The sequence below is a fragment of the Phaseolus vulgaris genome, chromosome 8, assembly GCF_051622355.1.
Source record: "Phaseolus vulgaris cultivar YP4 chromosome 8, ASM5162235v1, whole genome shotgun sequence".
NCBI classification, from domain to species: Eukaryota; Viridiplantae; Streptophyta; class Magnoliopsida; order Fabales; family Fabaceae; genus Phaseolus; species Phaseolus vulgaris.
This window is the reverse complement of record NC_143505.1, coordinates 8,627,106-8,652,103: the sequence shown is the minus strand read 5'-3', so window position 1 is coordinate 8,652,103 and position 24,998 is coordinate 8,627,106. Positions and strand designations below refer to the sequence as shown.

Sequence of the window (24,998 nt, the reverse complement as noted above, 5' to 3'; positions counted from 1 at the left end):
TGGTAATCTTGGTCATGCTTCTAGGAATTTTTCATGGTAGGAAAAGTAATTACATTGGTGTTGACTCTGTACTTGCAGTTACTTTTTGGCAGTTATGTTTGTTACAAAATATGCAAATAGATTTAGTTAGAGTAATATTTATCTTGAATGTGATTCATATTTATCAAAGCTTTCAGTGTACCTCGGAAGTACATGCGAGATGGAGAAAATGTTTAGCATTTTGTTCTTCTATACCTTTTTGTTCTTCACATATTTTTAAAGAGAGAAACTTCTATGTTAATAAACTACTTAATCATAGTCTTCATACCACACTTAACTTTGTTTGGTACGATAATATTCTTAGCTTATTGCGATTTGTTTAGGAATATGTGTTTTCTTTTGACTTATTCCTTTCATAACTTTTTATACTTTTTCTTTTCTTCTCATGTGCTCCGTATAATAAGGGAAACTTGAGGTGTGAGATTGTTAAGAGGTTTTAATTAAACAATTATGCTTTCACGTCAATATTTTGAAAGAATATATAAATCTTTTTTTTCTTAAAACACGTGTAGAAAAAGTAATATAGCATGTTATTATTTGTAAACATAGTCATCCAACATTATCAAAGTTAATTTTGATTTTTTAATGATTGGTTTATAATAAATTTAACAAATGATTAGTTAGATAAATTTAAATAATTTTTTTTTTTTATGATTTTGTTCAACCTACTCGTGCTAATCTTGTTTTTGTGTACTTAAACTTATATTATTTTTTTAACTAAAAAATATGTATCTTATAAAAGATTCGATATATGAGTGAAAATATCTCCAAAAGAAAACACAATTTACTTCCATACCTTGAACTATTCTAATAACAGTTGTCACACTAAAAACAGTTACAACAACAATAAAGATAAAATTGTAAAAAAAAATATGTAAATTAAAAAGTAACTAAAAAAATGTATCAGTTGTATATATATTAGTATATATTTTGCTGATAAAAAAAATATTAGTATATATGTGCACTATATACTCTATTAAAGTTTATTTCAGTTTAATATTTAATTATATTTTCTAACTATCACAAAATTTAATAAAATACTAAATTTATCTTTATAGGTTGCCAAGCATACATTCACTAATTTGAAAGTACATAATCAAAATTTAATAAAAATATAGAAAAAATATATTTTTCCTATTTTTAAAGTATAAACTTTTTCAAAATATTTTTGAAAAATTAAGTAAAAATAATATGTCCCACTATTTTGCTGTTATCTTTTATTTGTTAAAATTTGCAAGATATAACAAATTAACAAATAACAAAAATCAGGTGAAGTGTATAAGAAGCTGTGCCCACGGAATTGAAGATTTGCCACAGACGTTAAAACGACATCACATTTTCTGTTATCTTTCTGATTGCCCATCTCTCTGATTCACTCCGACTGCAGAGCCACTGACACAAAAACGATACTTCTCAAACCTCCTCACAGGTAACACCCTTCTTAGCTCCTCTATTTTTCTTCTGCATCGTTTTTCATATCAAATAAACAATACTTTCTCTGTTTTCTGCATGAAATGTTCATGCTTTTTACATGCTTGGCTTCAGGTTTGAGATCGTTTCGATTTTTAACCACATTTTTTTTTATTAATTCTCACTGTTTGGTTCAACATCTTGCAAATTCAAAAGCTTTTCCACTCTCTCTTCGTACCCCATCAATAGTCTTATGTGGGGTGATGTGTGCTGTTTTCATTTATTTTTTGGTTGGGGTGATGAAGCTGGTGGATCGTTTACTTGTTATCACTGATTTGTTTTTATTCTTTTGAAGCAATTTTGTTGTTTTAGTATATTACTTGTGTAGAGAGTGTTCTGTTTTATCTGTGTTGTGTTTTGGTGTGCGATGGTGTAGAGGGTGATTTTTATTTTTTTTGGTGATGGTTTACTTTTATTCTGATTGTCAATTTCACAGTTTCTTTATTGTAAAACTTTTTTTTGTGACTATTCGATTAAATTGCTGCATATGGTGAAGATTTTGCCAATCTTAAAGCATGGATAAAAATTGTGCTTGTTTGGATTCATGATGATTCATCTAAGATCATGTTGAAGTGCCATATAACATAATTTTAGGTAAATGTTCACATATTTGGTTTCACAAAGAAATTGATTTTGAATCTAGAACTAATTTTGAGTTGAAACAACTCCAAATAGCTTTTGTGCTGCATCAATTTTGTAAATCGAATCTACTTCTTCATTTTTGAGATGAAACAACTACATAAGTTTTTCCCTTCAAAATATGATGTGACAAGGACATTGACATGTGAAACAAACAAGGAATTAGGTAGACATAATGGAAGAATTATAAAAGTTAGGTCATGACCTGATGGGAAGTAGAAACACATGCATAGAAAGCTTGGAGTGCCTAATTTCACCATTTGAAATTTCCTACCCTTCTAACTTTCACCAGATTCTGCCGCTTTAAGAAAATCCACATGGATATGTGAGTGCTATTTCTCTTGTTTGCCTAGCTTGCTTTGGTATGAAATCACTGCTGATCACATTTAAAGTATGGTATATCTGGTTAGAATTGTCATTGTTGCAGTGTCAAGCCCATGAGTGTGTTGGTATTGGCAAATGTGTTTGCTTATTTAACCAAAGTCACCTGTTGCTGTTATGTTTGGGGATTTGATTTTTGTCCCTTTTCTTAGTTTGTTTTTAATACATTCAGATTGTTAAAACACTAGCATCTGAGAGAAATTATAAATACTGACAGAAAAAAGGTTGAAGTTTACATATCACAAGAGATTTAAGCATAGTTATTTTTTAAAATTTATTTAGCTGGATTGATCGTTTAAGGTTGCCTACTAATTTTCTGTCTTTTTTCAGACGAGCCTTCCTTAAATGTTTTGCTTTTGGGTATTTGAAAGCTAAGCGGGTGCTACTTTAAGGAGTTCATTAAGTATTATCTACCGTCTTTTACCAAAACCAGGGAATGCTGAAAGATGTGGTTGAAAGTTAACAGTTCACTCTGTAGTGTTAATGAAGTTGTAGCACCATCTGTGCCAACCTTATTAATCCTTGATGAGACTGGATGTTTAGACTACTGTGAATATCTGTTTTATGCTCATTTGACTGAGGTAGCTGGAAATCTGAGCATTTGTGTGAAGTCAAAACGTGATGTTAGTGAAGATGGCTGAGCTTTGAGCATCATTGGAATAGTTTACTACTTTCTGGAAACATAAGCACCCAGACTCAGTATATACTTGGTATACTATACTATTTAAAGTAAGCATTGGTTTTGTGCAAAAGGTGCTGCAATAAATGGAACAGAAGGGAGGTGTGCTTATGCAAAAATATGAACTTGGTAGATTATTAGGCCAAGGGAACTTTGCAAAGGTCTACCATGCTAGGAATCTGATAACTGGCACGAGTGTGGCCATTAAGGTAATTGATAAGGAAAAAGTTTTGAAAGTTGGACTGGTTGATCAGATTAAGCGTGAAATTTCAGTGATGAGATTAATAAGACATCGACGCGTGGTTGAGCTTTATGAGGTAATTGCCTCTAAAACCAAAATTTACTTTGTCATGGAGCTTGCAAAAGGTGGTGAACTCTTCAACAAGGTACTCAAAGGAAGGCTCAAGGTGGATGCTGCTAGGAAATATTTTCAGCAACTGATTAGTGCTGTTGACTACTGCCATAGCAGGGGTGTGTGTCATCGAGACTTAAAGCCTGAAAATATACTTTTGGATGAAAATGAGAATTTGTTGGTTTCGGACTTTGGGTTGAGTGCCCTTTTTGAATCCAAGGGCCAAGATGGATTGCTCCATACTACTTGTGGTACCCCTGCCTATGTTGCTCCAGAAGTGATAAACAGAAAGGGTTATGATGGGGTGAAAGCAGATATATGGTCATGTGGGGTAATCTTGTTTGTTCTGTTGGCTGGGCATCTTCCATTCCATGATTCAAATCTGATGGAGATGTACAAGAAAATTATTAAAGGGCAATTCAAATTTCCTAAATGGTTTGCACCTGATGTTCGCCGGTTATTGTCCAGAATATTGGATCCAAACCCAAAGACCAGGATATCAATTGCCAGGATTATGAAATGTTCCTGGTTTAAAGTGGGGTTGGAGAATCCTGCTATTACTCCAACCGAAAACCAAGAACTAGCTCCCCAGGATGCTGATGGAATATTTGAAGCGTGCGAGAATGATGGTCCACCTATTGCAGAATCAAAGCATGAACTGACCAAGCCTTGTAACTTAAATGCTTTTGCTATTATCTCCTTCTCAACTGGTTTTGATTTATCTGGTATGTTCCAGGAGACTGTTTCGATGAAAGAGATGCGGTTTATGTCAAATAAGCCTGCTTCGAGTATAATCTCTAAGTTGGAAGAAATTTGTAAGCGGCTTTCCTTGAAAGTAAGGAAGAAAGATGGAGGCTTATTGAAGATGGAGGGTTCTAAGGAAGGAAGGAAAGGGACTTTAGGTGTTGATGCTGAGATTTTTGAGATTACCCCACAGCTCCACATGGTGGAACTTAGAAAGTCCAATGGTGATACCATGGAGTACCAGAAGCTTTTTACACAGGATATTAGACCAGCACTTCAGGACATTGTTTGGACCTGGCAAGGAGAACAACCACAGCAAGATCAACAACATCATGAAGTAATTCAGGAAGACCACCAACCTTCTCACACCGCTTAGTTTCCTGATCAATATTTCATTCTTTGGTTGTTGATAGGACTCGATATAACGTAGTTGGCTAGTTGAGCCTTTTCTGATGGATACTTGAATAATTGTGTACACAAATGGCAAAATTCACCAATTTGGGTGCTTTATTCCACATCCTTAATAATATTTTTTTGTACTTAGTTGCTTCACATTATGTTTTTCTTTTCTTTCTATTTCCAATACCAATTTGTCTATGAATTGATTTGGACTTATTATGATTTAATTATGCATTTTATTTTATTTAAAGGGTGACTAAGAAATGCTATCGGGTGAAAATTTTAAAAAATATTATATCATATGCTACTCCAATTAATCTCAAGATATTATAAAAAATGATGATTTCAAATTTTAAATATTAAAAATAAAATAGAACAAAAATAATTTATTTTACTAGGATTAGAAAAAATCATTGTTTAGTAGTATACCTTTGTAAAATTGAAGTATTTGTAAACAAGAATCTTTATTCAACTTGAAGGTGCCTAATGTTTTTTAGTATTAGAAATAAATTATAAGAAGGGTTCCACTATTATCTTATCTTATCATACTTTATGCATCGTCAAAATTTGTTTATGTCTAAATTGTAGTTACAAAATATTTTTTAATCATTTATTATATAACATACAATTATTATCGTCATTGTATATAAGACTAACTTGTAATTGATACACCTGTACAGATATGTTCAGAAAATGTTAAAAGTAAAAAAAACAAAAAATAAAAAATAAAATAAACTTATACTTTTAATACGATTTGAATAAAAATAAATAAATAAAGTCTTATTTGTAAATAAGATTTCTTTAATTTGAAAAATAAAATATTATAAAATATTTTTTGTGTAAAACAAGTAGAGCTTAAAATACAAATTGCAACCATTTAGTAAATTTAACAATGAAAAAAGAAATCCGACCTGCCGGATTCGAACCAGCGACCTAAGGATGACTATTTGGGAGATTACCAACTACAGTCCTCCGCTCTACCAACTGAGCTAAGGTCGGACATGTTTACATAGCCACAATTAAAACTTCTATTTATGATATATATGAAATTATTTAAATAAAAGATAAGATTATTTATGAAATTTATTTCATAAACACGTTAATCTGGATTTTAATAAAATCAAAGTAAAAGTTATAAAGAGCATCAAATTTTAAAAGTTTTTAATTAACTCGAACATCAGACATCCACTAAACATCAATGAACAACATTTCAATTTTAAAGTTATCTCAATTCCTCTAATAATACAAATAAATAAAATAAACGGAAACATCATATGTTAAATTGATTAAAAATGGTGATGCAATGTGTATTATTAAATATTAAACTAATGGTTTACTTAGCTGTGTTTTATTCTATAGAACCTGTTTAGAATCTTATAAGATCTTGATTTTCTTGGTTGCATCCACGTTAAAAATGTACCTAGTTTTTTTTATTTTTATCTTATCTATTTTTCATTTACATAAGGTAAAGTAACTAATGGATCCAGGTAAAGCTTATAACATAGTAAAATGAGAAAATATATTGAGAAACTTTATTTATTTTTAAATAATCAATGTTATAAATAGTTTAAAATAACTACCAGAGTTTTTTGAAATTTTATGGTGACAGTATGGGTGACATAGGGAGTACATTTGAAATAGTTGTAAATAGTTAAATAAGCAGTTTTAAAGTAAATATTATTTTGAAAAAATATAATTAAATTATTTTAATTTAATTCATTAGCTTAAAAAAATCAAAGATTTAATTTGTTTTGCTAGCATTAGATTTAACAGCTACTTAGCTGTTTTGTGAAAAATAATTACCATAAAGTGGTATCCAAAAGAAGGGAAGTACAAATATTTATAATCTTGAAAATGGATAAAATTGAAAAAAAGAATGAAATGTTGGTGGTAAAATTGAAAAAATTAAAAAGTTTAATAATTAAGATGATATAATATTGAATTCAGCACATATAGTAATTTAATAATGAATTGATGAAAAAATAAGGTGTGTATAATTTTAAAATGCAGATGATAAAATCCGTGATAATAAAAAAGATTTATTAATAACATATATAATTAAGTCTATTTTATAATGTGGCAGTCTTTATATTTAATATCCCCGATAGATCGAAATTCCGTCAAATGAAAAACACACCTTATTTTTTTACAAGTTTCTGAACATGATTTCAAGGGGATTTTGTGAAGTTAAACTTAAAAGTAATATATTATCTTTAATTGTGAGCACATAAACATGTCCGACCTTAGCTCAGTTGGTAGAGCGGAGGACTGTAGTCGGTAAATCCAAATAGCCATCCTTAGGTCGCTGGTTCGAATCCGGCAGGTCGGATTTTTTTTTCCATTGTTATTTTTTTTTTATGATATAGGAAATTTACTAAATGGTTGCAATTTGTATTTTAAGACCCACTTATGTTTGGAAGTATGTTTTATAATATTTTTATTTTTCAAATTATTTATAAAGAAATCGTATTTAAAAAGAAGACTTTAACTTTAAGACTTTAATTGTTTATTTACTTATTTTTATTCAAATCGTACTAAAAAGTATAAGTTTATTTTATTTTTTATTGTTCGTTTTCTTTTTACTCTTGAAATTTTCTGAAGATATCTGTAGACGTGTATCTATTACAAATTAGGGATGTTAGTAGCAACTTAGTTCTCCTATTCATTTAGATATAGATGCACCAAAGTATGATCTCATGCAGACTTTCTGCTATGCTCTCTTTGAAAAAGGATACAATAACTTGATTTCGAGAGAAATGCAAACAATTTCTAATTGTTTGTTTCAACAACCAATATTTCATGAATAAATAGCAAGAAAATTAATTTTCTCATAAAGAAATAAAAATATTTACTTTAGACTTCATTAGGTCAAACTGGCCAAACTACATTTGCAACAAAGCCATTTGTGCTAGAAAATGTTACGAGCTTACTATGTTAGGAGATTTCTACACACCCAACGAATATCCCTCTCACTCTATCATTTCCGAATGGATGTTCCAGAAAATATTACAATCCTGAATGAGAATATGTCGGAATAGTTTTTATGTAGTGTAAAAAGCAGCAATAGGTAACTTGATTTGACCCCTATTCAACGATCCTTTTTGGTTAATTCTTGAACACATTGATCAAAGGATTCAAAACTCTCATCGCGAGTAAACAAGAGTGAAGAAAAAAAAATATTAAAACTGCGGATGAGTTAGATAAAACGGGTGAGGTAAAACCACACCCGAATTTGTGCACAATGCGATCAAAGATGCAGCTGGGTTCATGATAATGGGATGGCCACGTACACAAACACATTGGGTGCGGATCATGTTAGTATCAGTTAATTTCTGATAAGACCATCATCAATTGCTGCTGCATATTTGAAGATCGTGACACATGCGGGAATGTGAAGCACCATTCTCCAAAAACACATGGGGGCACCAGAACCTCTCTCTTGTTACCTTGCTCAGAATGCATCCAATCCAACATGTATTCCTATTGATGCTGCTAACGTTATGTAAACATCAATCTTCCTTTAAAAAGAAGAAAGGAAGATACAATGAGTTCAGTATTCTAAACTCTTCCCCCAAAAGAGGCTATTTGCCTCAAGAGAACAGTTGTGTTTGTTTATCAAGTCCCTCATAACCTGTCACTATCATCTTTTTAATCAAATGACCAAAACGACTGTACATCCGAGGTTGGCTGTAGACCTCCACTATAGGGCCTTGAAACAGCTGACTTCCCTATGCTTTCCACAGAACCATCTACAGGCCATTCATTTCTACAAAACAAACCAAAATAAAAGCTGTTAAATCTACCGTCACAACAAGTGAGTATTTCATTTAGATGGTGAAAAAAAAAGACCTCACATCGTAAGCAAAAGCACGAGGTCAAAACAACAGTTTTCAACAGTCTATATTAACACTAAAAATTGTGTTAGAGATGGAGGAAGAACCCAAAGTTGCATAATCAAGGTGGAAAAATAAATCCAACAAAATGTCAGTACATGCGCCATGCCATCATAAGCAGGAGAAAGGGTCACAAAAAGTCCAAGTATTTGAGGCATCTAGACTTCGCCATAAGTCTACTTATTAGGGACAAGGGATTTTCTTTGACACCTTCCATTATGAGGGTGCCCTTATTTTTTTGGTTCAACTAGTTTTTTTTTTCTTGATTTTTCAGGTTCAACAAGTCAGCAGTTTGAAATTTTAGCTGGTATATTCACAAACCAATATACAAAGGATAAACAAATTGATGACAACTAGAGATAATCAATGAACACACTCCGCACAACATTTCATGACTCAATCAAACAGAACAGACAACTAAAGAAAAGGACATGAAAATATACTCTTGAACACCAACAACTAAATCCCTTTCTGTCCCGTACCAATTCATTTCATGAACAAATAAATCAGTATACACATCACACAGATGAATCTACAATATTAACAATTAATAATTCCACTTTAGTTAAATGAAAGAACATAAAAAGAGTACATTTGGAGCTAAATACATTTTGTTTGGTGCAAACTATATCAGACATCCAAAGATGTCTAAAGGCAGACGAATCTATTTCAAGCAAACACTTAAATAACCTTTCAAAGACATTACCGGTATGTGTGTGGCCTGCAGAAAAGACAAAAATCATGGAAATTTGACAAAAGCTGTGATGCTATATTTTATATCATAATTATATTTCATTTTCTACTCCTCGCTCTTATCCGATGAAAAATAGTTAGAGATGGAGATACTGTTTTGGGTATATTACCTCCAGTTAAACAGTCAAATCATTACCAATAAGCATAAAAAGTGATTCATCCTCATTTGAAACATTAAAATATTCCTTCTTTATAAGCTAGTTTTCTGTACGGAAGAACTGTAATTCTATTCAATCAAACTGTTCAAAAAGCCCAAGCAATAAGCATTACGCTAAATTAGTAATAAATATATTTAGATTCTTTGATTCATAGTATCATCAATAAACCCACACAATCAACAAACAGACCACAGAGGAAAACTAAGATTACACAGCACATACATACTTAAAATCAAGCAGCTGTTATAGGTACAATAAAATTCATTTTCACCATAGAAACCAATGGTTTTCTTCAAGTATCATTACGTAGATAATATGACCAAGACTCTAGAAATAAAAGAAGCAAAAGGTTTAACATTCCAACAAAGAATCGCATTACCCATCGATGTTTACAGATCTACATTCATTTCAAAAAAATAAAATGAGGGAATTGTTTTTCTCATCTTTTTTTAAGTTTCATCGGATTAAAATGCTCAACAATGTAAATGATAAATGTAAAGCAGAAATTCCAAATTAGCAATCCAGTAAAGGCAAAAAAATAGGCAAACGGTTCATACATACTTGGACCAACAGTTAGCTGGAGAACCATCATGCCCACGGCTACTAGCAGATTCACTTGGGCTACCATATATCATATCATTTTGAGTGGCTGTCTCCTGAGCTGTAAGACCACCTGACAATGGTGGGAAGAGAGCACTTTGTAACCAAGGATCATACCCAGTTGAACCTGTAACAGGGCTGAAGTTCTCACTACTATGGCCATTAGGAAGAAAAACATTTTGTGGAGAAGAGGTACTGGATATTATGTTATCTTCTTTGTTAAAAAAAGAAGCCATAGAGTTCTGAGAAGATGAAACCAAAAAATCATCCTTGTTTGGTATGTTTCTTTGTGAGGATAACAGCCAGCTTCCTGGACCACCTACTAAACCTAAACCATCTTGAACAAGCGGAGAAGAACTCCACATCTGCCAGGTTCCCTTCCCATTTGCAGCTGAATCATCCAGGGCAAAACCACGCCTGTCTTGGCTCTTTGGGGTACTGGCAAACCAATTAGAACAGCTATGCTTTTCTCGGGATGATGGTGACTCAATTGGAGATGGCCTATTAACATCAGAACTGGCAGATATGCTTTTTAAAGAGTGTGGTTTTGTTCCTGCATTCTCTGTCCCAAAGCCAGTTCCCAAGTCCAACTGAAAATTATCAAGTGACTCAGAAACAGGCCCAAGCAAGGACACCGGATCAGGAACATAACAGGGGTCTTCAAAAAGTTCTGGTTCATCTTGTCGAGAAACATGTGATGTATTTCCAACAAGAGAAAAAAATGGATCAATTGCCGGAGAAAAACCTAGACTACTACTAGTTGGTACACTTGCCTGGGTGGAAATATTAAATGGTGATGGAAGACCAAACTGAATAGGATTAGTAAATGTTTGTGTAACTGGTGACTGGGAAGACAACTGAGGGCTTTTGGTTTCTGCTTGAATTTTGGAATTTGGTCTGCAAATTACATTGGAATTTGAAGATTGAGGAACAGATGAAGACCGAGTAAATAATTGTTGCCATGATTTTTTAGGTGCTGTAGTCCATGGCTGTGGTTCAGGGAGTACCTACAAGGAAAATAATCATGATAATACTGTTTCATAAGTACGTATTTTTTCAGTGTGCAACGAACATAATCATATACAGTTATAGCAAGCAATTAATATTAACTAGAGCATCATAATCATATATAGTTATAGCAAGCAATTAATATTAACTAGAGCATCATAATCATATAAACTTATAGCAAGCAATTAATATTAACTAGAGCATCATAGATTCATAATCATATAAACTTATAGCAAGCAATTAATATTAACTAGAGCATCATAGATTCATAATCATATAAACTTATAGCAAGCAATTAATATTAACTAGAGCATCATAATCATATAAACTTATAGGAAGCAATTCATATTAAAAAGAGCATAATAATTATATACACTAATAATACCAAGCAATTATTATTAATTAGAGCATCAAATAATTATGTTATGTTAAAAAATCTCAAAGACAGAAAGTTTAGAATGCCAACAAACAAAATGGAAGTTAATGACAAGACACACGTTTAGAGATAAAACAACAGCAAAAGCCTTGTCCAGACATTTGAAAGTGATATTGATCTGTAAAATCCTCACATGTTTTTCTTATATGGAAAAAAAGGTAACTAGCATTCCATCACTAATCAACACTCAACATAACCTGCTAAAACAGTATTGTAAAAAGGCAAAGAAAAGGAAATAGAAAGCAAAACAACTTACAGAGTGAGTGATATTTCTATCATCACCATTTAAATAGGATTTTGCAGCAGGACGCTCAGGAGGACATACTTCTCTCCTGCTGGGAGCAGTATGAACATGATCTACAGAACTACTAAACTTGTTTTCTTTCACCACAGTGCTTGGAATATTATTGCCCCTACTGAAACCAAAAGCTTTTGAAGAAGACAAAAAAGTGCCCCGCATGCGGTCAAGATACCTTGCTCCAGTACCTCCTCGGTTATAATTGTTTGCAGGGACATTTTTATTATGTGCATTGTCCGTACTCTGACCCTTGCCACTCTCCAACCCAGATTTCTGTTGCTCTCGGCGATCACTTTCACTCTTTCTGTCGAAATCCCGCTTCCGCTCACTTTCCTTGCCAGCTCTTCTCTCCAATTCTTCAGCGTCGGAGTTGCTCTTACTAGACCCCTTGTCTTTCTCTTTTCTTTTTTCCTGACGCTTCCTTTCAGTCTCCTTCCTGCGCTCTTTCTCCTTACCAGGATTTGATGATCTGCTGTGATCTTTTTCTGCTTCCACTTTTTCATCTCTCAGTTTCCTACGCTCCTCCACTAACCTTGCAACCTCCTCCCTCTGTTTTCTCTCTTCTTCCTCCAAAAGTTCTTTCTCTATCCTAGCCTGTCTTTTCTCTTCAGCTTTCCTACGTGCTTTTTCCCCTCTACTTTCGCTGAGGCTTGCTCCATTTTCACCCCTCTTTGCCAAGAACGCTCTATGTTCAGCATCAGACGAACATTCTTCACTTGAACTAACTCTAAAAGCCTTTCTCCATAGCCATCTAATGCTCTTGAAAAAAGAAGTCAAAAGCTTGCAAACCAAAAATAAAAGACCACAATATGACCTTTCAGTCAAACAATGCTCGGCTCCACCAAAAAGACCAGGATTATCACTCGTCCTCCAGTTGCTAGGATTACCTGGAATAGACCCACCAGCCCAATTGCCATTCTCCAACCAGTCCTGACCGCACATCCATCCATTTTCAGACCATACCTTGCTATTTAATATCTTGCCACCTTTTCCAACCAAATCCTTAACTATACTGGAATTGGAAATCCCTAACCCGGGAGGCACAGGCAAGTCTAGAACCGGCCTCTTAGAAACATGACCACAGGTAAAACACATAAACCGACCCCCACCAGGGTTCTGATCCCTGTAGGGACTCAAGCAGTTGCGGCACCGCCTAGTAGCTGTCTTCCTCAACTTCTGCATCTCTATGGCCTCAAACCTCTTTCTCTCCCTAATCCGTGAATTCCTCCGCACGCGCCAAGCCGACAACCAAGGCATCAAAATCTCATACCAGAAAAGAGTAACCAACAACACAAAAACACAAGCCAGACGAGGCGAAGTAATCTCGAAGCGAAAAGCAGGCGGCAGAAGCTGAGAAAGTGCCCATAAACCAATTAACGGAATAACCAACCAAGGTAGCATTGTAGCAACCCGGCGAGACCACTTCTGAATCACACACAGTATACACATTATCTTCTAAACCTAAGCCTCTTCCTAGTCCCAAATATACCCTCTCTATTTTTCCCAACAAAAACAACGCTTCCGAGGAAACCCTAATCCCGGGCTCCTTTCCCCCTCATTCAAATCAATATCCCCCAGGGTTAGACCCAGAAACTTCAGAACCCTAAAATCTCAAACCTAAAAAAGAAAAAGAGAAAAAAATCAGAATATTTAGGAATTGACATTGGAATTGAAATTACCCTATTGTAGCAACAAAGGTCGCAATACAGTTCAAAAGAATAAAAGCGAAAGAAAAATGAGAGAGACAAGAATTGAGAGCTTGGTCCGATTCGGAGCTTGGTCCAAAAGGGAGAGGAAATGGGAATAAAGGACTCACAGATTCGGCGTCAATGGTGAAAACAAGAAGATGAAAATCGGTGAGAAAGGGAGCGAAATGAGATTGAGGCTGGGACACATGAAAGTGTTCGGAGCTGGTGTCGAGCCGTCCAATTCGGGTCGGAGCCTCCGTCGCGGGTTGTTCTGTGTGTGTTAAGAGATAGAGAGAAACAATGCGAGAAGAAGAGAGAGAAACAAGATAAGAAGAAAGAGAGAGAGAGAGAAAGCACTGAAGAAAGAAATGAGAAACAAAATCGAAACAAGCGATGTCACCGAACCGTCGCGATGTGGATAGACTGGACCGGAGTCGGTGAACCGGACCAGCTGTTATTATTTTCTTTTCTTATTTTCTGTTTTTTTCCTCTCTCCTACATTCTTTTCTTCTGCATTGTTTGTTCTTTCACAGGGCAACCATTTCTTGTTGTTTCGCCACTTCTTCCGTTTAATTAATAATTTTGGGTTTCATTTAATTCTACATATACATATAAATTTATTAAATTTTTATAAAGGCACTCTTTAAAAATGTATAATGTAATTTTTTTCTGCGATTAATTGCATCGTTTGGTGTTCGTACAGAAATCCCATCCCAAGTAATTATCGATTAAAAAACAACTTATTGATTAATTTGTTTTAATTGTTGTAATATTATTTTTATTTTAAAATGATATAGTTCATTCACTCTTATTGTTGCAAAAAAATATCTCTTCTTCAAAATGTACATTTCACAATATGTCACAATTAGTCTAATAATATTTTCTTATCTATGTCAAACTACTTTTGTTTGTCAAGGTGATACTTAACTTTTAAACCTAATAAAATATCTTTTATTTATATCTGTAAATTAAATTTCAATAGCTTTTAAAAAGAAACTACCAAGAATTAAAACAAATCATCTAAATTAATATAAAAGATATCAAAGTGGGTTGATATAGTCCTACAAGTTGTTAAATGATTTGTTTAATGATAGATTAAATAAGTTAATTTACTCTAGAGTTATAAAACCACAGAAAAAGAACCAATACCAAGATTTGTCTTAAACTTAAACTTTCTAACACTACAGCTACATATAAAGAGTTACTTTAATATTGGCATCAAAGTAACCTTTTATTAAAAAATTATGTTATACTTGTACTTGTCTAAGTTTGTCATTGAAAACATCTCACCATCACATAAATGAACTTCACATGATAACAAATCCAAAACCTTAATAATATTGTATTCTTTTAATGATGTAACAATATTATATTCAGTATTTATAACTTGTATGCTTGAATATGTGTGGATCATAAGGAAGAAAATATTTATCTTACAATAATAAGAAGCATGATCATTATTTTTTATGATATTTTCGAAAATATTTAAAAATAGTTTAGAAATATTTTAGTTAATTATGAATTAACATAATTAATTATTTTGGATTAATCAATTATTTTTAGTAATAATCTATAAGCTTAAACTGATTTTAAAATATTGTTGCACAAATACTGGATTAGTCTTAATATAATCAATTATGAAATGTTATAACTTGTGCAATTAATCTATTAAATAAAAATAACAAATCATATTATTCTAGTTTTTTTTCAAAAACAACATAAAACACTATAATTGATTATATTTAAAGATAGTTGATTAAGCTCGTGTTAAAATGCTTTCTATAAATATATTTCAATATTCCCTTTTCAATAATTTTAATTTTATAATTTCAAGAAATACTTCAATAAGTTTATAATTTTCTTAAGTTTATACATTTTGTTAAAATCCTCAATTAAGACGTTGTGATGAATTTGACTATTTACACTTTGATCTAGATCTTTGAATACTCATCATACTTAGGTGATATTTTTCCATTATATTTGTGTGAGTGTTATTATACATTAAGGTATTTTTGATGTAGTATGTTTCTACCTTTAGTTAGTACCTACTAAGGGTTGTTCAAGAAGTTTTTTTTGTATTGTATGATTACATGATTTGCATGTGTAACATGGTTGTAATTTGATATTTATAATCTCTAAGGTTGAGAAGATTGATATTTAATGTACAATTAATTTTGAACTAGTTTAAATCTCTTTATGCATTTTTTTTATGATTTGTTGTTTGTTATTTTTATTTGTATTATGAAAGACTTTCATTCTTTTATTTGATTACTTCAAAGAAAGTTTTTCAAGGTATGTTAGTGTTAAAAAAAGTTTAAAACCACCAATTCACTTTTATGGCAATGTACTACTTTCTTTTATTTACAATTGGTCTTAGAGTTGATTTTTGATAGTTTTTCAAAATAAAATATCACTTTATAGTTGGACAAATTGTGTTGATGAAATTTTTCACATTAACGAAGGTCTGATGAGGAGAATTTGTGTTTCTCTCACATTAAATAATGACATTGGAATGCCTAATAAAGAAGACCAAGTTTTGGTAAAACTAGATCATATTATAAGATAATTTTATTCATCCAATTAAACTACATAAACAAATTCCATCAATGTTCTTAAAGTTTAAGTAGATTATGTAAAATGTCATTTTCAGTTGTGTTTTTGCATACATGTAAAATTGGTTTATGATATCTATATACCACATACTAGATGTTTAGAAAATGTTGATTTTCTCTTGTTCTTGTTGGTAGTGTATGAACTATAGTCGTTTACATGAATAATATATTGTACGAAGATAAGAAAGTTTTGCTTATATTTGTCTCGTGAAAATTTGTCCCACGTAAATGTATTTTTACATTATATCTTTTTTTTTCAACTATTTCGATTACCAATTTCGTTAGAAGGCCTTTTGTCAACCTATATGGTAGTTTCTTCACTTATGTGGAAGATTGAAGGACTATATATTGGTAGACATTTTGCTAACTTACATAATAGTCTCTTCACTTACAATCAAGATTGATGATTGTTTGTTGGTAGACATTTGGCTAACTTATTTGGTAGTCTCTTTGTTGAAGTCATTCAAGAAAATATAAGATCCTTAACAATAGGAAAGTTGTGCAATATTTGAAAGATCTCTTATCTTATGATCATGTAAACCCTTATTATCTTTTAAATGTTAATTATGAAACGAATTTAAATTATTAACATAACTTTATTTTATTTAGACCAGTTATAACCTTAAAAAGAGTAATCAATTATAAATAAAAGTCTCCCAAACAAAAAAAAATTACTAAATGCTCCAACTTAAAAGGTCTTTTAAACTCTTAGCTAGAACATCGAAGCTTCGATTTCAATTTCTTTAGTGAAAAATGAACTAAATTTATTTAGTTTAGCATTTTAATTTTACTTGTCTAAAATATTACATGTCATTTGATTAACATTGGAGTCAAGTTTCTTACAACCGTTGATTTCGGTGCAATCATACCAACACTAATGCACTAAATCACATCATAATTTCCGTAGTTAAGTTATATCTTTTATGAAAATATGGTTATTTTTTTAAAAGCACTAAGTTAGTTTAGTCCTCCTAGACCTTTTTGTATTTTTTTATGTAATTTTTCATGAGATGACACATGTTATTGAATATTAGAGTGTCACATTGAATTCGATACTAATATTTATAGTGATATCTATCATTTGAACCTTAAAAAAATAGAAAGACTTAAAAATATATATTTATCTAATATTACTTGTTCAGTTATGGAAAACTAACACTATGAGAAGTTGTTGTATTTCCCTTTATATAGAGAGATAAGAAATACAAGTTGAAATTCCAAGACTACGAATACAATAATGAATCAATATCATTGATTTTACTATTTTGTTTTCTTCCATCTTTGAATAGATTACAATTAGCTACATTAGATGCGCACACCTTGTTCCGAGTCATATATTTATACTTAGCATTATAGGAAAGTAGCTTTATATATATATATATATATATAATAATAATAATAGTTCATTGGTTGATAATATCAAAACATGCTTTGGTCACTTGCGTACTCTTGGACTTAGATCGAATCACTACTTGCAATTGCTTCATTAAAACATAGAGCAACTTCATTTCCTCACCAAGTTCCTGCTAGGGAGATGAGACTTAGAGAATTGTTGACTAGCTTCGTCTTCTTTCCTCCTATCGGTCGATCAGCTCACACTTCAACCTACTCTTTCAGTCTTCATGCTACTCTTTTAGGTCTTGGTCTCTGATCGCTCAGTCTCTGAGGAGAATGCCGAATAAAAGGTACCTGCAGAAGGTACTCCGACGCTCAAGTCAGCAAATGATGTTCGACACTCGGAGGTGTACCGTAATTAATAACGTACCTTGTTCTTAAAATATGCACTATTTATATTATTTTAATGGACTTACCTTATTAGGACGAATTAGTGAAGTGGATCGTACTTAGAGGTGTATTACCTAATTCATAAAGATGATTTAACTTTGTTGACCTTGATTGAGCGTTAATGGACCGAGAGTGTCGACCATCCTGCACAAACGTGTCATTCGGTCGACCCGACTATGAGAGTAGAGCCTGGTGTTAATCGTGTGGTACCACACCAACCAAATTCTAATACTCTAGCATTGTATCTTCCTCAAAGAGTTTAGAATGTTGTGATTTAAAGAAGCAACATGTGTGTTGATTTCGTATTAGAATTTGAAGGCGCTGTTAAATCAAGAATAAGTTGTAAGTATGTTTTTCTGTCATATATTAGAATATAAAATTATTTTTATTTTAGTTCAAATTTTAAATTTCTTTTATAAAAAAATATTTGAATAAATTCATATTAATAAAATTTATAATAATCAATTTCAATAGTTTTCTAAATATAAATATTAAAAAAATCTAAAATTTAAACTAAAAATAGAAAACAATTTTGCAAGAAAATACAGAAAAGAAAAACATACTTGAACTTGATAATTATGGCATACCAAAAACCCAACCATAACTCAATTGGTACAGCAGATGACTATAGTTGGTAACCCCGAATCCAGCAAGTCGTACTTTTTTATTTCGTTGTCAATGCAGTCAATATTACACAGGTTAGAAACCATAGTAAAAACTATCACCAATACAGTCAATATTTCATGCGAACTAAGCAACTTTGAACATTTATTTCGTATTAAAAATATACAACGGCCCTGCCATTTTTCATGATATTCAGAATAAAAAAGATTAAGGGATTCTTTATGAAAAAGCAACCAGTAAAAAAATTTTGACCCCCTTTTTTAAAAAATATTTTTCCATTAATTTTTAATGCGTTGATTAAAAGCAAAAGGGGAGAAAAAAAAATATAGAGCTCATGAGTTCTATATAAAAGGGGGTGAGGTAAAACACACGAAGACATAGGCAGCGAGTCATGTTAGTATGCGTTCATTTCTGATTGTCGCATCAACAATATTTGAAGATGATAACACAAATGGGAATGTAAAGCACCATTCTCCAAAAAGAAATGGGGGCACCAGAACCTCTTTTTACCTTGCTCAGAATGCATCCAATCCAACATATATATATATATATATATATATATATATTCCTATTGATGCTGCTAACGTTATGTAATAAACATCAATCTTCCTTTAAAAAGAAGAAAGGAAGATACAATGGGTTCGGTATTCTAAAACTACTCCCCCAAAAGAGGCTATTTGCCTCGAGAGAACAGTTGTGTTTGTTTATCAAGTTCCTCATAACCTGTCACTATCATCTTTTTAATCAAATGACCAAAACGACTGTACATCTGAGGTTGGGTGTAGACCTCCATTATAAGGCCTTGAAACAGCTGACTTCCCTATGTTCTCCACAGAACCATGTACAGGCCAATCCTTTCTGCAAAGCAAACAAAAACCACAACTGTTAAATCTACCCGTCAAACACAACCAAGTCCACTTTAGTTAAATGAAACACCATAAAAATGGTACATTTCAAGCTAAATACTTTTTCTTTGGCTATATACCATGCATCCAAAAATGTCATACGGCATAGGATTCCATTTCAATCAAACATTAAAATTACCTTTCATATACCATCACTACATTGTTTATGGACAACCGAAAAGACAAAAATATGGAAATCTGACAAAAGCAATGACAGACACTTTTAAAGTATGTTTATATTTATTTCATCCATGTCAATTTTATTTTATCTCGTATTTTCATATTTTATTCAATTTTCTATTCCTCATTCTTCCTCAATGAAACATTGTTCGAGATGACAACACTTTTAAAGCATATGCCTACAGTCAAATTATTACTAATAGGCATTAAAAGCAATTCACCCTCATTTGAAACGTGTACCTATTACCATAATAAAAACTAGTTTCTGTAAGGAAGAGTTATAACTAAATTCAATTAATCTTTTCAAATTTAATGCCCAACCAATAAGCACTACTCTGAACTAGTAATAAATACATTTTGATTCACAAAATTAAAGTATAATCAATAAGCATCCTTAAATTCAAGAAACAGACTTCAGAGGATAATTAAGATAAAACGGACATAACTACTTAGACACATGCCATCGTATTGGAATGTTTTCTTAATTGGGTCAGATATAAAACAAGCATCACATATAGGATGAAATATTAAATCCATTGTTTGTGGATATAGACCAATTGCTCTTGCATAGTTACATCAATGGCTATAATAAGTACACATTAAATAAATTTTCACCACTGAAATAAATAAAAAAGTTCTCGCACACACAAAGTACCATTACCTATATAACTTGGCCAAGTCTCTACAAATAGAAAGATGCAAAACATTTAATATTCCCACAACAATCACATTACCAATTGATGTTTCCCTAAATTAAAAAAACATATTACAGGGTAAAATTAAGATAAAGTGCACATAAAACTTCACATGCCATTGTATTGGAATGTTTTCTTAATTGGGTCAAACATAGAACAAATATCGCATAGGGTAAAATATTCAATGCATTGTTTATGGATAGAGACCAAGTGCTCTTGCAGAACAGGTAAATCACTGGCTATAAGTATATTAAATAAATTTTCACCACTGAAAGCAAAAGTTTCCCCCACAAAGTATCATTTACCTAGATAACATGACCAAGTCTCTAAAATAGAAAGATGCAAAACATTTAATATTCTCACAACAATCACATTATCAATTGATGTTTATAGATCTACAAATTCATTTAAAAAAATAAGAGGAGGGAATAGTTTCTCTCATCTTTTAGCCAAACAAGTTTCATCAGATAAAATGCAGAACAATAAATATGATACATGTAAAACAGAAATTCCAAAATTCATCCATTACAAGGAAAACAGTTCACACTTACTTGGACCAACAGTTAGCTGGAGAACCATCAAGCCCATGGCTATTAACAGATTCACTTGGGCTACCATATATTATTTCATTTTGAGTGACTCCTTCCTGAGTTGTATGGCCACCTGACAATGGTGGGAAGAGAGCACTTTGTAACCAAGGATCATAACCAGTTGAACCTGTAACAGGGCTGAAGTTCTCACCACTTTGGCCATTAGGAAGAAAAACATTTTGTGGAGAATGGGTACTGGAAATTATGTTATCTTCGTGGTTAAAAAGAGAAGTCATAGTCTTCTGTGATGATGAAAGTATAAAATCATCCTTGTTTGCTAGGTTCCTTTGTGAGGATAACAGCCAGCTTTCTGTGCCACCAACTAAACCTAAACCTTCTTGAACAAGTGGGGAAGAACTCCACATTTGCCATGTCCCCTTCTCATTTGCAGCTGCATCATCAAGAGGAAAACCGTGTCTTTCTTGGCCCTTTGGGGTACTAGCAAACCAATTAGAACAGCTATGCTTTTCACGGGAAGATGGGGACTCAATTGGAGAAAGCTTATTAACATCAGAACCAGCAGAAACACTTTGCAAATTGTGTGATTTCGTTACTTCATTGTCTGTGCCAAAGCCAGTTCCCAAGTCCAACTGAAAATTATCAAGTGACTCAGAAACAGGCCCAAGTAAGGAAATCGGATCTGGAATATAACAGGGGTCTTCAAAAAGCTCTTGCTCATCTTGTCTAAAGTAATGTGATGTATTTCCAACTGGAGATGAAAATGGTTCAATTGCAGGAGAAAAACCTAGACTACTACTGGTTAGTACACTTGCATGGGTGGAAATATTAAATGGTGATGGAAGACCAAACTGAATAGGATTAGTAAATGTTTGTGTAACTGGTGACTGGGCAGACAACTGAGGGCTTTTGGTTTCAGCTTGAATTTTGGAATTTGGTCTGCATATTACATTTGAATTTGAAGATTGAGGAACAGATGAAGATCGAGTAAATAATTGCTGCCAAGATTTTTTAGGGGCTGCAGTCCATGGCTGTGGTTCAGGGAGAACCTGCAGGGAACAATTACCATGGTAATACCACATCATCAGTACATTTGTTTTCAGTGCACTTAAGATAATCCACATACAATTATAGCAAGCAATTGATATTAAGTAGAGCAACATAATCATATACAGTTATAGCATTCAATAACTATTAACTAGAGCATCACACAATTATGTTATGTTCAAAAATCTCAAAGACTGAAAGTTTAGAATGTCAACAAACAAAATGGAAGTTAGTGACAAGACAGACTTTCGTATATAAAACAACAGAAAAATCCTTGTCCAGAATTTGAAAGTAATATTGATCTGTAAAATCCATCAGGTTTTTTTATATAAAAAACACAAGTAACCAACATTCCATCACTAATCAACACTCAACATAACCTGCTAGAACATTATTGTGAAAAGGCAAAGAAAAGGAAATAGAAAGCAAGTCAACTTACAGAGTGAGTGACATTCCTGTCGTCTCCATTTAAATTGGATTTCGCAACTGGTTGCTCAGGAGGACATATTTCTCTCCTGCTAGGAGCAGTATGAACGTGATCTACAGAACTGTTAAACTTGTTTTCTTTCACCACAGTGCTGGGAATATTATTGCCCCTACTGAAACCAAAAGCTTTTGAAGAAGACAAAAAAGTGCCCCGCATGCGGTCAAGATACCTTGCACCAGTACCTCCTCGGTTATAATTGTTTGCAGGGACATTTTTATTATGTGCATTGTCCGTACTCTGACCCTTGCCACTCTCTAACCCAGATTTCTGTTGCTCTCGGCGATCACTTTCACTCCTTCTGTCGAAATCCCGCTTCCGCTCACTTTCCTTGCCAGCTCTTCTCTCCAATTCTTCAGCGTCGGAGTTGCTCTTACTAGACCCCTTGTCTTTCTCTTTTCTTTTTTCCTGACGCTTCCTTTCAGTCTCCTTCCTGCGCTCTTTCTCCTTACCAGGATTTGATGATCTGCTGTGATCTTTTTCTGCTTCCACTTTTTCATCTCTCAGTTTCCTACGCTCCTCCACTAACCTTGCAACCTCCTCCCTCTGTTTTCTCTCTTCTTCCTCCAAAAGTTCTTTCTCTATCCTAGCCTGTCTTTTCTCTTCAGCTTTCCTACGTGCTTTTTCCCCTCTACTTTCGCTGAGGCTTGCTCCATTTTCACCCCTCTTTGCCAAGAACGCTCTATGTTCAGCATCAGACGAACATTCTTCACTTGAACTAACTCTAAAAGCCTTTCTCCATAGCCATCTAATGCTCTTGAAAAAAGAAGTCAAAAGCTTGCAAACCAAAAATAAAAGACCACAATATGACCTTTCAGTCAAACAATGCTCGGCTCCACCAAAAAGACCAGGATTATCACTCGTCCTCCAGTTGCTAGGATTACCTGGAATAGACCCACCAGCCCAATTGCCATTCTCCAACCAGTCCTGACCGCACATCCATCCATTTTCAGACCATACCTTGCTATTTAATATCTTGCCACCTTTTCCAACCAAATCCTTAACTATACTGGAATTGGAAATCCCTAACCCGGGAGGCACAGGCAAGTCTAGAACCGGCCTCTTAGAAACATGACCACAGGTAAAACACATAAACCGACCCCCACCAGGGTTCTGATCCCTGTAGGGACTCAAGCAGTTGCGGCACCGCCTAGTAGCTGTCTTCCTCAACTTCTGCATCTCTATGGCCTCAAACCTCTTTCTCTCCCTAATCCGTGAATTCCTCCGCACGCGCCAAGCCGACAACCAAGGCATCAAAATCTCATACCAGAAAAGAGTAACCAACAACACAAAAACACAAGCCAGACGAGGCGAAGTAATCTCGAAGCGAAAAGCAGGCGGCAGAAGCTGAGAAAGTGCCCATAAACCAATTAACGGAATAACCAACCAAGGTAGCATTGTAGCAACCCGGCGAGACCACTTCTGAATCACACACAGTATACACATTATCTTCTAAACCTAAGCCTCTTCCTAGTCCCAAATATACCCTCTCTATTTTTCCCAACAAAAACAACGCTTCCGAGGAAACCCTAATCCCGGGCTCCTTTCCCCCTCATTCAAATCAATATCCCCCAGGGTTAGACCCAGAAACTTCAGAACCCTAAAATCTCAAACCTAAAAAAGAAAAAGAGAAAAAAATCAGAATATTTAGGAATTGACATTGGAATTGAAATTACCCTATTGTAGCAACAAAGGTCGCAATACAGTTCAAAAGAATAAAAGCGAAAGAAAAATGAGAGAGACAAGAATTGAGAGTTTGGTCCGATTCGGAGCTTGGTCCAAAAGGGAGAGGAAATGGGAATAAAGGACTCACAGATTCGGCGTCAATGGTGAAAACAAGAAGATGAAAATCGGTGAGAATGGGAGCGAAATGAGATTGGGGCTGGGACACATGAAAGTGTTCGGAGCTGGTGTCGAGTCGTCGAATTCAGGTCGGAGCCTCCGTCGCGGGTTGTTCTGTGTGTTTGAAGAGATAGAGAGAAACAATGCGAGAAGAAGAGAGAGAAACAAGATAAGAAGAAAGAGAGAGAGAGAAAGCACTGAAGAAAGAAATGAGAAACAAAATCGAAACAAGCGATGTCACCGAACCGTCGCGATGTGGATAGACTGGACCGGAGTCGGTGAACCGGACCGGCTGTTATTATTTTCTTTTCTTATTTTCTGTTTTTTTTCCTCTCTCCTACATTCTTTTCTTCTGCATTTTTTCTTCTTTCACAGGGCAACCATTATTTGGTGCTTCGCCACTTCTTCCATTTAATCAATAATTTTGAGTTTCATTTAATTCAATATATACATATACTAAAAAATAATAAAATAACAAAAAAAAATGCGCTCTACCAAAATTTAACATTCCTAGACGCCAAAATGGAGTGAATTTACACAAGTAAACTTATATGCATTAAATTTAAAGAAAAATTCTTAATATATATATACATATATAAATGTATATATATATATATAAATATGTACATATATATAAATATGTATATATATACATATATAAATGTATATATATATATATATATTAAGAATTTTTCTTTTAAGACAGTTTAGACGAGTTTATTTCTAAACTTTTATAGAC

The 24,998-nt window shown here is 33.3% G+C and overlaps 3 protein-coding genes and 2 non-coding genes across 5 annotated transcripts; 2 read left to right on the top strand and 3 right to left on the bottom strand.

The window, feature by feature from the left end:
• Window positions 1–1,284: 1,284 nt before the first annotated feature.
• LOC137823796 (CBL-interacting protein kinase 2) lies at window positions 1,285–4,856 on the top strand. Its single transcript, XM_068629070.1, has 2 exons — window positions 1,285–1,468; window positions 2,860–4,856. Exon 2 carries the CDS (start codon window positions 3,295–3,297, stop codon window positions 4,678–4,680), a length of 1,386 nt encoding a protein of 461 aa, XP_068485171.1. The 5' UTR covers window positions 1,285–1,468; window positions 2,860–3,294; the 3' UTR covers window positions 4,681–4,856.
• A 752-nt stretch (window positions 4,857–5,608) lies between these two features.
• On the bottom strand, window positions 5,609–5,702 carry TRNAY-GUA (transfer RNA tyrosine (anticodon GUA)). The gene is made up of 2 exons: window positions 5,666–5,702; window positions 5,609–5,644 (listed from the first exon to the last, which is right to left on the bottom strand). It is a non-coding gene; the product is annotated as a tRNA-Tyr (tRNA).
• A 1,238-nt stretch (window positions 5,703–6,940) lies between these two features.
• Window positions 6,941–7,032, top strand: TRNAY-GUA (transfer RNA tyrosine (anticodon GUA)). Its single transcript is given in 2 exon segments — window positions 6,941–6,977; window positions 6,997–7,032. It is a non-coding gene; the product is annotated as a tRNA-Tyr (tRNA).
• A 613-nt stretch (window positions 7,033–7,645) lies between these two features.
• On the bottom strand, window positions 7,646–14,009 carry LOC137826578 (uncharacterized). The gene is made up of 4 exons (XM_068632589.2): window positions 13,666–14,009; window positions 11,808–13,466; window positions 10,069–11,114; window positions 7,646–8,469 (listed from the first exon to the last, which is right to left on the bottom strand). Exons 2-4 carry the CDS (start codon window positions 13,296–13,298, stop codon window positions 8,352–8,354), a joined length of 2,655 nt encoding a protein of 884 aa, XP_068488690.2. The 5' UTR covers window positions 13,299–13,466; window positions 13,666–14,009; the 3' UTR covers window positions 7,646–8,351.
• A 5,005-nt stretch (window positions 14,010–19,014) lies between these two features.
• Window positions 19,015–24,603, bottom strand: LOC137826577 (uncharacterized). Its single transcript, XM_068632588.2, has 4 exons — window positions 24,231–24,603; window positions 22,373–24,031; window positions 20,890–21,935; window positions 19,015–19,416 (listed from the first exon to the last, which is right to left on the bottom strand). The coding sequence occupies exons 2-4, from the start codon at window positions 23,861–23,863 to the stop codon at window positions 19,299–19,301; spliced, it is 2,655 nt and encodes an 884-aa protein (XP_068488689.1). The 5' UTR covers window positions 23,864–24,031; window positions 24,231–24,603; the 3' UTR covers window positions 19,015–19,298.
• Window positions 24,604–24,998: the final 395 nt, after the last annotated feature.

Bases quoted from the DNA above. Each gene is read 5' to 3' on its own strand.
- LOC137823796 (XM_068629070.1), top strand. From the start codon at position 3,295: ATGGAACAGAAGGGAGGTGTGCTTATGCAAAAATATGAACTTGGTAGA.
- LOC137826578 (XM_068632589.2), bottom strand. From the start codon at position 13,298: ATGTGTATACTGTGTGTGATTCAGAAGTGGTCTCGCCGGGTTGCTACA. The intron at 11,115-11,807 runs GTAAGTTGTTTT...TTTTCCTTGTAG, and splicing joins ATAGAAATATCACTCACTCT to GTACTCCCTGAACCACAGCC. The intron at 8,470-10,068 runs GTATGTATGAAC...TTTGTTTTGTAG, and splicing joins CCAGCTAACTGTTGGTCCAA to AAATGAATGGCCTGTAGATG.
- LOC137826577 (XM_068632588.2), bottom strand. From the start codon at position 23,863: ATGTGTATACTGTGTGTGATTCAGAAGTGGTCTCGCCGGGTTGCTACA. The intron at 21,936-22,372 runs GTAAGTTGACTT...TGTTCCCTGCAG, and splicing joins ACAGGAATGTCACTCACTCT to GTTCTCCCTGAACCACAGCC. The intron at 19,417-20,889 runs GTAAGTGTGAAC...TTTGCTTTGCAG, and splicing joins CCAGCTAACTGTTGGTCCAA to AAAGGATTGGCCTGTACATG.